This window comes from Perognathus longimembris, chromosome 17 (assembly GCF_023159225.1).
Source record: "Perognathus longimembris pacificus isolate PPM17 chromosome 17, ASM2315922v1, whole genome shotgun sequence".
Classification (NCBI taxonomy): Eukaryota; Metazoa; Chordata; class Mammalia; order Rodentia; family Heteromyidae; genus Perognathus; species Perognathus longimembris.
In genome coordinates, this window is record NC_063177.1 from 24,681,159 (window position 1) to 24,695,491 (window position 14,333).

Consider the following 14,333-nt stretch of genomic DNA (forward strand, 5'->3'; position numbering starts at 1 on the left):
GGAGAGCACCCAGACCCTAAGTTCAAGCTCCAGAATGGGAAAAAAAAAAAAATTCAGGCTGTGGTAAATTGGCTTACAGAAAAAACAAATACAGTTCATGATATACTTGTCTAAAACTTTAGCATGACTTTTACATACTTTACATTTGCATCTCCTGTCAATTTGTGAAATTGACTTTAATTTTATTAGTAATATGTCTTGAAAACAAATTACAGGAAATCAGACTGTTGCTTTTCTTAAAAATTTCTTTAATAGTATTAGGTGGTTTTGTGTTGATGAATTTTACTAGCAGATGGGTTCAGTATTACATTAAGAGATTAAAAAGCCTAATCCTAATAAGGAGAAAAAGCATTTCCAGTGCTTTTTCACCAGCTATGTCAAAGTATGTAGAGTATGTTGCAAGCTCAACTTTTCACACCTAAATTATATGTCAATTTAAAATTTTTGAGTTTTGGGCTGGGACTATGGCCTAGTGGCAAGAGCACTTGCCTTGTATACATGATAGCCCTGGGTTCGATTCCCCAGCACCACATATATAGAAAATGGCCAGAAGTGGCGCTGTGGCTCAAGTGGCAGAGTGCTAGCCTTGAGCAAAAAGAAGCCAGGGACAGTGCTCAGGCCCTGAGTCCAAGCACAGGACTGGTAAAAAAAAAAAAAAAAAAAAAAAAAAATTGAGTTTTGGTTTTAAATACTTTTTCATATAGTCATTTGTTTCTATATCTAATTTTAGGTTCATATGTTTATATAATCTAATTTTAGGGGGAAATAGAACCTTAAAAATGGCTGAGGAGGGGCTGGGGAATATGGCTTAGTGGCAAGAGTGCTTGCCTCGTATACATGAAGCCCTCGGTTCGATTCCCCTGCACCACATATACAGAAAATGGCCAGAAGTGGCGCTGTGGCTCAAGTGGCAGAGTGCTAGCCTTGAGCAAAAAGAAGCCAGGGACAGTGCTCAGGCCCTGAGTCCAAGGCCCAGGACTGGCAAAAAAAAAAAAAAAAAAAATGGCTGAGGAAATTAAAGTTTGTATTTTAATTTATAAATCTCCAGAAATAGCAGTCATGTCTTATTTTGCTTAGTTTGATTTTATGATATTACCAGAGCTTGAATTCAGAGTTTTGTTCTCTCACTCAGCTTATCTCACTTACTGGTGCTCTACCACTTCAACCACACCTTCAGTCCAGCTTTTTCTTTTACTGATTATTTTAGAGATAGAGTCTCAGACTTTTCTACCTGGGCTGCCTCTGAACTTTGATCCTTAGATCTTAGCCTTTTGAGTAGATAGGATTTTAGGCATGAGCTACTAGTGCCAGCATAGCAGTTATGTTTTTAAATAACAATTGATGTTAGCTAGAATAGTTAGCTGTATTTATATTTGACTTACCTTTCATTTTCACTACCTTGGTTTTCTAACCTTTTAGGGTTAGACCTTGAGGCACTTAGAAAACTGAAATCATCTGCATCCTAATATCGTATCTGTGAGAGATACTGTTTAATAATTAAAAAGAATAAAATCCCTATTAAGAATCATGAACACAGATTTTTAAGAAATAGTGCTTGTTAGAACAGGGAGGTAGCTGATTTTGAGAAAGGCTCATACATGTTTGGGGGGTGAGATTCAGTTTATTAAACAGTATGGAGAGGACTTTTTTAAAGTTGTGCCCTATGTAGAATGCTTTACCAGCAAGTAACTGCCTTTTCTGAAACTCACCCTGTGGCCCATGGTGGTGGATGCATTTAATAGTCCCGGTACTCAGAAGGCTAAATTCAAAGGCAGCCTGGGGCTACATAGACCCTGTCTGGAGAAAAAATAATTCCTTTTAAGATAATACATCCATATACTTGAGAAAGAACACAGATTATTTATGTATTTATTTACTTACGTACTGGGCATGGAATCAAGGGCCTTGTATATTCGGTGTCTTCAGTTTACCACTGAATGACAGCCCTAGCTTCTGATGTTTTTTAATTTATTTGTATTTCATATTTATTTATTTGTTTATTTGTTTTGCCAGTCCTGGGGCTTGGACTGAGGGCCTGAGCACTGTCCCTGGCTTCTTTTTGCTCAAGGCTAGCACTCTGCCACTTGAGCCACAGTGCCACTTCTGGCCATTTTCTATGTATGTGGTGCTGGGGAATTGAACCCAGGGCTTCATGTATACAAGGCAAGCACTCTTGCCACTAAGCCATATTCCTAGCCCCCAATTTTTTTTTTTAAGACAGGGTCTTGCTATGTAAACCAGACTGGTCTCAGATTCATGGTCTCTCCATGATTCAACTTTAAAACTGCTGTGATTACAAGTATATACCACCATGCCCAGTATAGTTCTTAAAGAGCTTAGTTATTCAAAGTATATTGTATATGCTGAATATTAGATGCAGGACTTCTTGTACTGCTCCATTGGTACATCCGATTAAAAATTTAACATTTTTCTCCCTCACACTTTTTATTAGCATCAATTAGTTGTGCAGGAGGGTTTCATTTTTGATATGTGCAGATGTACTTAACATGTCCCCTTGATCAGACTCATCCTCTTTGTCACTGTCCCTCCTCTTCCCCAACCACCTCCATGTAACAACATGCTTTAATCTTTGAATGGTTACTCTTTCAATGTATGTCAGGAACCTGTAGCACTTATTTCTGTTCTGTTGTATGGTTGATTGGCTAGAGGATGAAAATCTCCAGAACAGTGACTATTTCCATATCACTAGGTGTCAGTGTGGAAACATGTGTTCCATAGGACTTAAATTGACTATTGTCAAGCCAATGATAGAAGCCTGTTCGATTGCACTCCTGTTTAATGTGTTGTGCGTTATATGTTTTTTAGTTTTAGTGTTCTTATTTGGCTATGTTTTTATCTTTCAGGAGACAGCTTTGCAGAATTCAGGTCTACAGGAACTGATGATGGTTTCACAGATTTTAAAACAGCCGATAGTATATCACCACTAGAGCCACCGACAAAAGACACTTTTCCAGTATCTTTCCCCTCAGGAACTACACAAGCAAAACATCAAACACAAGTGAAAAGCCCTCTGAACCTAGCAGACCTAGATATGTTTTCCTCTGTTAATTGCACCAGTGAGAAAGCATTGGCCTTTTCAGCTGCATTTAGCACATCCAAATCAGCTTCTGCACGACCTCAGCCAGTGGTTTCTGCCACAACTACAACAGCACTGACATCCACTAAAACTTCTAGTTTGGCCGATGATTTTGGAGAATTCAATCTTTTTGGGGAATATTCAAGTCCAGCATCTGTTGGGGAACAGGATGACTTTGCAGATTTTATGGCTTTCAGTAATAGTTCCATTTCATCTGAGCAAAAGGCAGATGACAAATATGATGTCCTTAGGGACGAAGCTAGTCCTGTGCCTCTCACCAGCAACTCAGGCAGCACAGCAAAGAGTGCACAGAACTCAACTACAGCATCTACCAAGTACGATGTCTTCAAGCAACTTTCCCTTGAAGGAGCTGGACTAGGTATGGAAGAGTTAAAAGATAACACTCCTTCTGGAAAAAGTGAAGATGATTTTGCTGACTTCCACTCCAGTAAATTTTCATCCATGAACTCCGACAAATCCCTGGGAGAGAAAGCAGTGGCTTTCAGACACACCAAAGAAGACTCTGCTTCAGTGAAGTCCCTGGATCTCCCTTCCATTGGTGGCAGCAGTGTCGGCAAGGAGGACTCTGAAGATGCACTTTCTGTTCAGTTTGACATGAAATTGGCTGATGTGGGAGGAGATCTTAAACATGTCATGTCTGATAGCTCTTTGGATTTGCCAACAGTTAGTGGCCAGCACCCTCCTGCTGCAGGTGAGGAATTGGTGAGATTGCTCTGGTGATGGTGATGGAGATTTCAAACATGATTCTTTGTGTGTTAATTTACAAAAGACTGGTGAGCTGGTCCTTTACCTTTATGAATTTCTAATAATTAACCTCACTGTTGCCAGTCTCTTTGAAGCAGTGTTAAATTTGAATCTATGGGTACTTGGGCATATGGACTGTGACTACTCTGAAACTTAGATTGGATAGCCAAAATGTTTTTAATTTTGAAATCCAATACTAACTTTTGGTGTCAGAATCACATAAGAATCCACTGCTCAATGAACTCCCATGTTGCCAGACATTTTATAAGGACTAATGCGTGTCAGCAGTGTTTCTTCGTTTTGGTGAGTGAAATCAATGTTTCCCTCTCATATTGTCTTCTCTGGGGTGTATTAGCTGCCCACATAGTAGCCAGTTTGGTTTAAAGAACCTGCTCTTAGAAGTAAGCCAAGGAAGTAAATGCTTCTAACCAGTTTATTGCAGCTTGCCACATCCCTTGGGGAGGAGAGGGAAAGCATTTATTTACAGATGTACCATGGCAAGGAGAAGGGCCTGTGTTATTAGTGGAATCCAGGTGCTGTTTTGAGTGTGCAAGTATTAGGTTGTAATAAATCTGTAGATGCTAGAATAGGGTAACCACTAACTTTCTGATAAAATATTTGAAAGCATCTTTCTAGGGATCCTTCTTTAAATTCATTGTGGATTTACATGTAGCATTTTATTGTTCAGTCCAACTTTCTGTCTCAAAACGTAGATTTCCAGTGTCTAGTTTTTGTTTTGTTTTGGTTTGAATTTTGATATGTATATAGAGAGATAAACCTATTTTGTGGCCTTTAATAATGAAAGTGGTCTCAGTATTACTGTATTGTTCTAGAAATGTGTTATGCATTTGAAGGGTTTTGTTTTCTTTATGTTGTTGTTTTTTTTACCTGAGAAGGATACATAAGACACTTCCAAGTTTACAGGTCCAAGCAGAAATTGTAAAGTACTGTAGATTTTGTATACATTAAATTGGTAAGTCAGAAACCAAAATGATGTCCATTCGTTGGTTATTGATATGTTGGAGGTTTTCTTAAACTGGATGTTTAATTAGGAGCAAGTTAGCAAAGATGTTATTTATGTTTCATATTGCAACTTGCTGAGGTGTTTTCTGAGTGCCATGGACTGTCTGAAGAGCTCCTTGTGCCCTTTACTATTTATTTATTTGTTTTATTTATTTACTGTTGTTTGATACAGTGATTTTTTTTCTTCTTGTGTGTGAGCTACTGAGCCATAGCAATTGGTTGCAAAGTGCTCTGTCTTCTGAACAATAGTATTTGATTTTTATTTTAAAATCTCATAACATATATGCTAGCTTTTTGAACTCTAAAGTTTTAATTAGAAGCTATTTTTCTGAAAATCTATATTCTTTCACAGTGCCAAGTTAGATGTCTTTATGAAATAGGTCTAGTCTAGTTTTGGAGTGTCTTTTCCCCTATTTTAGTTGGGGAGGGGAGACTGGTTTTTTAACTGAGCTCTTCTGATGGACCTGATGAAACAATCTGTGCTCATGTTCTTTATGTACATTTGGAACATTCCAAGAATGGAACCTGTCCTGTTCAAACCAACTCTCTCAGAGTGACGATGCTCTTAAAAGCAGATTGTTGCCTCCCACTGATCTGTAACCCTCCTGTTGGAAAGGAGCAGTATCCCCTTAGAGCGGTTGTTAAAAGGGTTTGATAACTAACCAAGCAGCTTCACCTGTGCTGTTGTTCAGCAGAACTGCTACATCAGTGCATTAGAGAGGGCAAGTGGCAGGCAATGCTTCAGTACCATGTGGTTTTACTTTCTCCACAGTATCTCTTGCTTTGTGAATTTAAGGGTTAAACGCACATCTTGTTGCAGAAATAAGAAGTGGGCTGGTGAAGTAAAACATAGTAGATTACTATCTGTGGACCTTAATCCTGTTTAGAAACCCTAACTTAACTCTGAAGGGGATACTGTCTCTCTTAAACACTTGCTATAATTCTTTGTATGGAAGGTAGATAATACCAATAACATTGCCTGATTTCTTTACATATTATTACATTTAGCCTTTTGAGCCCTTGCTGCTTATAATTTCAATGAGTCTGCTTTTCTCCCCTGACTAAATTTAATCTCTGGCACTGCTACATCTTGATGTTTAGTTACTAAGATCATTTGGTTTTGTTGACAGCAAGAGCTTACTCTTATTTGTAGCTTTCACAAACGGTCAACAAGACTTATGTAGCTACCTACCTGTAAAGCAGTTCTTCTTTGATATTAAAACTTGTATTTTAATCAGCACCTTTTTTTTAATTTGGCTGCTTTTTGATGTCTTTTTTCAATTTAGACATTTTCTGTGTGAATGTGCCTTTTTGAACTTGCTTTAGTATATCCCTCTGCAAATACTGATCTGCATGCTTATTCTGATGACTTCCTTTTCCAGCTCTCTGTACTACTCTCTTTTGTGATCTGTAAGTCCTGTGTTAATAAATAATTCTTTGGCATATTTTGAAAGTGTGAGGATGTGTGTAATTTGTACTTTTTCAGTGCTAGACCAAAGGAGTACCTGGTTGGAATAAAGTTTAAAGCAACAGTATCCCTTGAAACTAGACGTTTTTCCCTTTTGTTTCCTCAAACACCTGTCCCTGCCTCCTGGCCTTTGGGCCTTATAATTCCATTGTTGTGAGTTTTTATTAGAGTACTAGGTTAAGATAGAACTTTAGGAACTAGAGCTGTAGGCGCAAATGGCAGAGTGCCTACCTAGCAAGTGGGTGGGTGTGTTTAAGCACCAGTACTGAAGAAAAAGAAGATAAAACATAACTTTTTAGGAGTAGGAATGTTATTCAATAGTAGAACACTTAACTGAGATTTTCAAGATCCTGAATTTGATCCCCAAAATTAGGAGGCAGGGGTAGCAAGGGTTTATAGATGATGACAGGCATCATTAAGATTGAACTCGGGACCTTGTGCTTAAGCCACATTCCTAACCTTGAGAAATAATTATTTTTTTTAACTTACTGTGGTGGTACAGGCCTCCCATCTCCACATTTGGAGACATAGAAGGATCTCAAGTTTAAAGCCAACCTAGACTACATAGTGAAACCTTAAGAAAACAAGTTCTAAAAGGAACAATGAGAAGTAGCAAAACTTAGAAATATATTTTATTAGTATACATTAATAGTACAAAGGGATTTCTTTGTGCTATAACCATAGATTGATACAATATAGTGCAAAGGGATTTCTTTCTTTTTTCTTTTTCTTTCTTTTTTTTTTTTTTTTTGGCCAGTCCTGAGGCTTCATCTCAGGGCCTGAGCACAGTCCCTGGCTTCTTTTTGCTCAAGGCTAGCAATCTACCACTGGAGCTACAGTGCCACTTCTGGATTTTTCTGTATATGTGGTGCTGAGGAATCAAACCCAGGGCTTCATGTATATGAGACAAGCACTCTACCAGTAAGCTATATTCCCAACCCAGGGAATTTTTTTTTTTTTTTTGGCCAGTCCTGGGCTTGGACTCTGGGCCTGAGCACTGTCCCTGGCTTCTTTTTGCTCAAGGCCAGCACTCTGCCACTTGAGCCACAGCGCCACTTCTGGCCATTTTTTGTATATGTGGTGCTGGGGAATCGAACCCAGGGCCTCATATATATGAGGCAGGCACTCTTGCCACTAGGCCATATCCCCAGCCCCCAGGGATTTTTTTTTTTGTGCTATTTTCTTCTCTTTTTTCTTTTTTGGTCGTGAAGCTTGAATTCTGGGCCTGAGTGCTGTCCCTGAGTTTTGCTCAAAGCTGGCACTTTATCACTCTGAGCCATAGCTCCACTTCCTTTGTGCTATTTTCTTACGTGGATATAGTATGCTTTGAACAAGCTCATCCCCTCTATTATATTCTTCTCATTTAACCCTCTCCGTTTTAGAGTATAATAGTGTAAAACCTTGTGAATGATATCATTTTTTTTTAGGGTAGAAATGTAAGCCAAATAAAAGCCTCGGGAAAAAGTTTGTATTTCAATAGATGGAAGATTTTACTCTTACATCTTGAGGTTTTTGATTTTTGGTTCTTTTAGAATTTGAGAAAGAAACAAAAACTACTGAAGATGAAGATTTTGAGAAAGATTCCTGAAAGGTCATTTTCATATCTGAGTTTTGCTACTTGAGAAAGAAAAAAGTTGGGAGTTAAACTAACTCTTAAATAAAGGTGGTCCTGCCATTCAAATATACAGTTCGTTCCAAAGTATAATGCATTAGAAAGTTTAATAATGCTTGGTTTAAAAAAATTCATGTAAATGCATTACATTTTAATTATGATATGTGCTACCAACAAATTTGAAAGAAAAGGATCTTAGTGTAGCTTCTATCTAGTGATAATATCAGCTGCCTTAGTCTAGGAGTTTGTCATGCTGTGTATACAGCCAATCTCATGGTGGCTTTGGCCGAGTAATTCCTTTGTCAATGGAATTGTCTAATGCTAGAAAGTTCATCTGGGACTGCTTTATCTTAACTCCTTTCTGAACCTGAGTGATTGATAATTGTGCACACATACATTCAAATGGTGCATCGGTGCATTGTTTCTTAAGTAACTTTTTTTTTTTTTTTGGTGCTGGTCCTGTGGCTTGAACTCACTCAGAGCCAGGGTGCTGTCCCTGAGTTTTATTTTGCTCAAGTCCTAGTTTTCTATCACTTGAGCCACAGCTCCATTTCTGGGTTTTTTGGTGGTTAATTGGAGATAAGCATTTTACAGACTTTCCTAGCTGTGCTGGCTTTAAATTGCCATCCTCAGAACTCAGCCTGAGTAGCTAGGATTAGACATGAGCCATTGGTGCCTGGCAGGAAGTAGTTTTTTGTTTTTGTTTTTGTTTTGTTTTGTTTTGTTTTGTTTTTTTGCCAGTCCTGGGGCTTGGATTCAGGGCCTGAACACTGTCCCTGGCTTCTTTTGCTCAAGGCTAGCACTCTGCCACTTGAGCCACAGCGCCACTTCTGGCCATTTTCTACATATGTGGTGCTGAGGAATCAAACCCAGGGCTTCATGTATATGAGGCAAGCACTCTTGCCACTAGGCCATATTCCCAGCCCAGGAAGTAGTTTTAATAATACGACAGTAAAAACTTTTTTGCAATGAAGAAGATTTAAATTCTATGCTATAGGTTCAAACAAGCATACTATCTTATTTTCTGCATGCTAAGAAAGATATGGTTGGCTATTACTTGACTTCTATATCAGTACTTAAGGAATTACACAAATGTATTCATGGTCCTCAATCATCATTCACATTCAAATCTGCTGATTTTTAGAAATAGCAAATGAACACAAGTGCTCTGCCATTGAGCTAACTTTCAGACAAATCATTACTGAGCTGCAGTTCTAGCTCTTTGTTTTTACATAATTTGAGTATTTTTTTTCTTTTGGTGATACTGAATTAAGGACCTTGCACTTACGAGGCTGAATCACGTCTCTCCCTCATTCAAGTGCTTTTCCTTTGTTTATTGGCAATACTGAGGCTTGAATTCAGGGCTTTATGCTTGCAAGGCAGAAGCTCTGCCACTGGAGCCACCTTTCAGGCCCGTTACTTGAGAACTCCCAATATTCTGTTTTAGAAAATATTGGTTCAGTAAACTGAGAGCATAAGAGGGTCACATCCATAGAAGTTCTCCTGTGCTGCCCTCTTTGTACAACCAAATGGTCTCAAATGAAATTGAGATTCTGTACTCTGTATAATTTTGTTGACCTATTGATGACTGTGGATGGGCCACTATCCTTGACCTCTGACAAAGAATTGATAGAATTGTCACTCCCTCTTTTTGTTTTTATTAAAATTGTGGTTTATAAACATGTAGGAGCTTAGAGAGAATGTGGATATAACTTAAACTATACCATATGGGAGTTCATATAAATGAAGGATGAGAGGTTTCCATGCAAATTAGAAAACATTAGAAGGGCCATGCATCAGTGGCTCATGTCTGTAATCCTAGCTAGTCAGGAGGCTGAGATTTAGAGGATCACAGTTAGAGGCCAGACCAGGCAGAAAAATTCCCTTAGACTCCAGCTCCAAAATAACCAGCAGGAAGCAAGGCTATAAACATGATTCAAGTGGTAGAATGCCTGCCTTGCAAGCAAACCAAGTGGGAGGTCCTGATTTCAAACCCCAGTACTGCAAAAATAAATACATAGGAGGGCGACTACACCATAGCACTTTCTAGCCTTATATAAAAACATTATTGCCAGATGCCAGTGGTTCAGGTCTATGATTCTAGCTACTCCAGAGGCTGAGATCTGAAATTCACAGTTCAAAGCCAGCCTGGGCAGAAAAAAAAGTCTGTGAGACTTCTACTTCCAATAAATTACTCCCCATCCCACCCTCCAAAAAAAGCTGGAAGTGGAGTTGTGGCTTAAGTGGCAGAGCACTAGCTTTGGGCAAAAGAAGCTCAGGGACAGGGCCCAGGCACCAAAAAAAAACCAAAAAAAAAAAAACAACCAAAAAACCAAAAAACAATATGGTGCCCCTAAAAACCATAGGATCTTTCACTTACATCATGAGCATCATTTTTGTTACTGCTTCCTTAAGCAGCGCCTGTAAGTGTATTTGAGACTTTAACAGGACAGACCAAGTTTATAGTTAGCAGACTTTATTCTCTAAGGTAGAATAATAGGTCTGGAGATGAAAAAGATCTGACATGGCTTGCTTTGGTAAATGAAGTCTGGGTTAAGTCAATATAGGAAATTAAAAGATACTTCTTCCTTGGTCCACTGAACACTGTTACTGTATTATAAAACCTTTGAGAATAGTAGAATTTGTACGTATATTTCCTTTTTTAGTCTCTCTTCCTCAAAGCCAGTAGATGTGTTGCGTGCTGTCAGCTTTAGAACATGTCCATAGGAATGGGTAGGGCCTTCTGTGTTCTATAGTGGCAACTCAAGTGCTTGGAAATTCCTTATTTACATATGCAACATCAATTCAAAAGGAGTTATGGTAGAGACTGATGGGGTTGCTTGCCAGCATGAGAAAGAAATCCACGTCTTGATTTGAGATCCACAATGGAAAGCAGGTTGTACAGTTGATTCCTTTGCCTTTTGTAACAGGACATTTCTGGCTGCAAACAAGTACGTGTATTAAAGCACAAAATTTTGATGTGTTATCTGTGTACAATTGCAGCTTAGCTTTCTATGGCTTAGGAGTTCTCCACTGGAATTGGAAATGTAGCCGTGATTCTCTGTTTATTTTATTGCATTCATTTTCCATTTTCTTTCTCCTTTTTCTCTTGCAATGTTCAGAACTCAGCTATCAAATGGAGAACCCACCTATAGTAACTTCAGTGATTACAAAGTAAAGTATGGGTGCACACAGTCTTTATCATTAATGTGATAGGTCTTACAAAATCTTTAACATTTTTAATACCATTATACAAATATAAATAAATACATGTTTGTATATATATGGATTATTTAACAAGTATAGAACTGTTAAAAGAGGAGAGAGGAGATTTTCTTTTTTTAAATATAATTTTATTATTAAAGTGTTTTACAGAAGGATTACTATTTAATAAGTCAATGAGTACAATGAGTACATAAGTAAATGAATACATTTCCTTTTTTTTTTTGACAATGTCATCCCTCCTTTATTTTTTCCCAGTTTCCCCTTTGTGTCTCTGCCCACAAGTTGCATAGTTCATTTTCTACATAGTGTATACTGAATACCATGTCTGCATTTGTTCACCATAAGAGATTTTCTTACTTTAAGCATACCTTTAATGAACTGATGCACTACATTTTTTGCAAGTATTCATTATGACAGGAAATACTCTATAGTTACACTGTTTATAAATACTAATGTTTAAGATTTTACATAATCATTCTGTCTTATTTTGCCTATGTAACATCAGGCTTAGTACTTAATGTGTTCAAAGAATATACTCCTAATTATTTTTCACCCTGGGGCTGGGAATATGGCCTAGTGGCAAGAGTGTTTGCCTTGTATTTTTCACCCTATAATAGCCAGTAAATAAGCAAAAGTGAATATAAAAGTCAAAAGTTTAATTTCAGTGATTCTTGTATGCCTACTCTTCATTCAGGAAAAAAAAAAGGTATTAAATGTTTCATTTTTTAGTCTTTGATTTGTTTTTTTTTGTCATTTCTATGAGTTGCTCCAGAAGGTAAAATGTATATATGTGTCAACTTTAATAAAAGTAACATTCACTAAAGACCTTTGTAGTTATAAAAACATGTAAAATCAATTACTTAATAATAATTTAAAAATATGTAAAAATGTTCAGCTAAGGTAACCCTTATTATAATACCTTTCACTGAATTATATGAGCCATTTCTAATTTTTTGTAAAAAGATTTTGTTGCATAATTGTACAGAACAATCTATTACCATAGTAACTTGGTTGCAGTATTTGAACTGGAGTTATCATTTTATTAAATTTATGTTTGGTCCCTAGGAAAATTGCTACCTTTTGTAGATAAAAGTCTGAAAACACTTCCTAATACAGTTTCCCCAAAGAGCTTTCTGGTAGAATTTAATAAAAAAATGTCTATATTGTGAAACATCTTCTTAATGTGCCCTTTGAAGACTAGTCTTATGTTTGCTTCATTTGACTTTGGGCACCTTCTGATCCCTTTAAGTAGAAAAGGAAAATAATATAGCAAGTGACTAGAAAAACATCTTATCTGAAGGCTTGTTTCATTTATTAAGGAAATTTTTCACCTGAATCTTTTTCCTTCTGCTTAATAAGCCATGTTTGAAGGTACCATTTGTACTATAGAATTTTAAAATATACCATCATCCAGTGAAAGATAACTTGCTTTTCGCTGGTTGGGTTCTTATAGCATTTTAATTATTAGTACCCTTTCCCTAAGGAAGCTTAGAGAAAGAGATTTATTGTTGAGGAACTACCAAAATGTTAGGAGCCTTGTACTTCTCATAAACTATGCAGCATTGCTATGAAATAGAGAGAAAAATAACCTAGTGTTAGTTAGTTTACATTTTGACTTATGAAAGTCTGGGTCATAAAGCTTTTGGAAATTTTTCTTGTAAATCATGTATGAAGGTGCTTGTTGGGGACTTTTGGCTGTCTTGCCTCCCAGTCAATGACTGAAATGAAATAAACACCTATCAGCCAGCCAGATGGACTGTGCTATCATGAAGGGAACTGTTCCACACCAGTCCTGTTCAGTCTCAGCTGGTTTTACCTTTTGAAAAGGAACAAGAAACTTTTCTCCTAGTGGCATCACTAAAATAAGGAGTTGGGTTTTTATTTTTACTTTAAAATAATTCCATTTTAAGCTGGATGCCAATGGCTTACATCTGTAACCCTAACTACTCAGGAGGCTGAAATATGAAGATCATAGTTTTAAGCTAGTCCAGGCAGACAAATCCAAAAGACACTTTATCTCCAGCGAATAACCAAAAAGCTAGAAGTGGAGCTGTGGTTTAAATGGTAGAACACCCAGCCAGCTTGAATATAAAAGCTAAGGGACAGGGGCTGGGAATATGGCCTAGTAGTAGAGTGCTTGCCTTATATACATGAAGCCCTGGTGGGTTCAGTTCCACAGCACCACATATATAGAAAAAGCCAGAAGTGGCGCTGTGGCTCAAGTGGTAGCATGCTAGCCTTGAGCAAAAAGTAGCCACAGACAGTGCTCAGGCCCTGAGTTCAAGCTCCAGGACTGGCAAAAAAAAACTAAAGGACAGCACCCAGATCCTGAGTTCAAGTCTCACTACAGACACACAAAAAAGTTCCGTTTTAAGCTAGAAAGATTACAACTGGTTGCAACTGCTGATGAACAACTAGCTGTTGTGTACTTGCACCTCACCCTCCGCTGGCCTTCCACACACAGACCACAGTTGATCATCCTAACACAGCCATTCTATCCCATGGTCTTGCCGTCATTGTACACACAAGCAAACCAGTGTTCAAAAATGGGAGGTAATTTCTCTAGTGTCCCACAAGTTAAGTAGGCAGCAGAGTTGAACTCAGTTTTGTCTGCACTAGAAACCCACATTCTTTCTTGCTGTTTCATTCATTATATAATGAATCCTCTGTCCCAACATTTCTGCTTTCTACTTCTTTCCCTTTTATTTACGAATGGGCATGGGAGATACATAGTTGAAGCAGAAACAGGAGCTCAATAGGACCCAGACCTTTGGTTCTGTTTTTTAAGAAATAAAGTAGATTAGATTGATTTTCTTCTCTTCACATCCCATCCCAGCAGTATGACGTCCAAATTGACCAAAATAACAACTAGGTAAGTAACTGGTTAATTAAAAATATCATATTTGGCCTTACCTGAGACAGGAGTTCCTAATAATTTAGTACAAGTTAAGTGACATTGTTTTTGTTTTATTTATGACAAATTGTCAACTTTTAATTACTCATGTACATTTCATATGACCATGCTTTAATTTAAAGAACTTTTTCAAATGAAGTCAAGAGTTTATAAGAGCACAGTTTATTAAATCATACTAATCCTACACAAACAGTATATAAATCACTAGATGAACCTTGTATCTCTTTTA

At 37.5% G+C, this 14,333-nt stretch overlaps 1 protein-coding gene across 9 annotated transcripts in view; it reads left to right on the plus strand.

Annotated features, from left to right (window-relative positions):
- Positions 1-14,333, plus strand: part of Synrg (synergin gamma) — a 73,339-nt gene that overhangs the window by 34,143 nt on the left and 24,863 nt on the right. For all 9 annotated transcript variants that reach the window (XM_048366779.1, XM_048366781.1, XM_048366782.1 and 6 more), the window contains one exon: positions 2,865-3,809. In XM_048366779.1, coding sequence (XP_048222736.1) covers positions 2,865-3,809 — 945 coding nt within the window. The remainder of the gene's footprint in view (positions 1-2,864; positions 3,810-14,333) is intronic.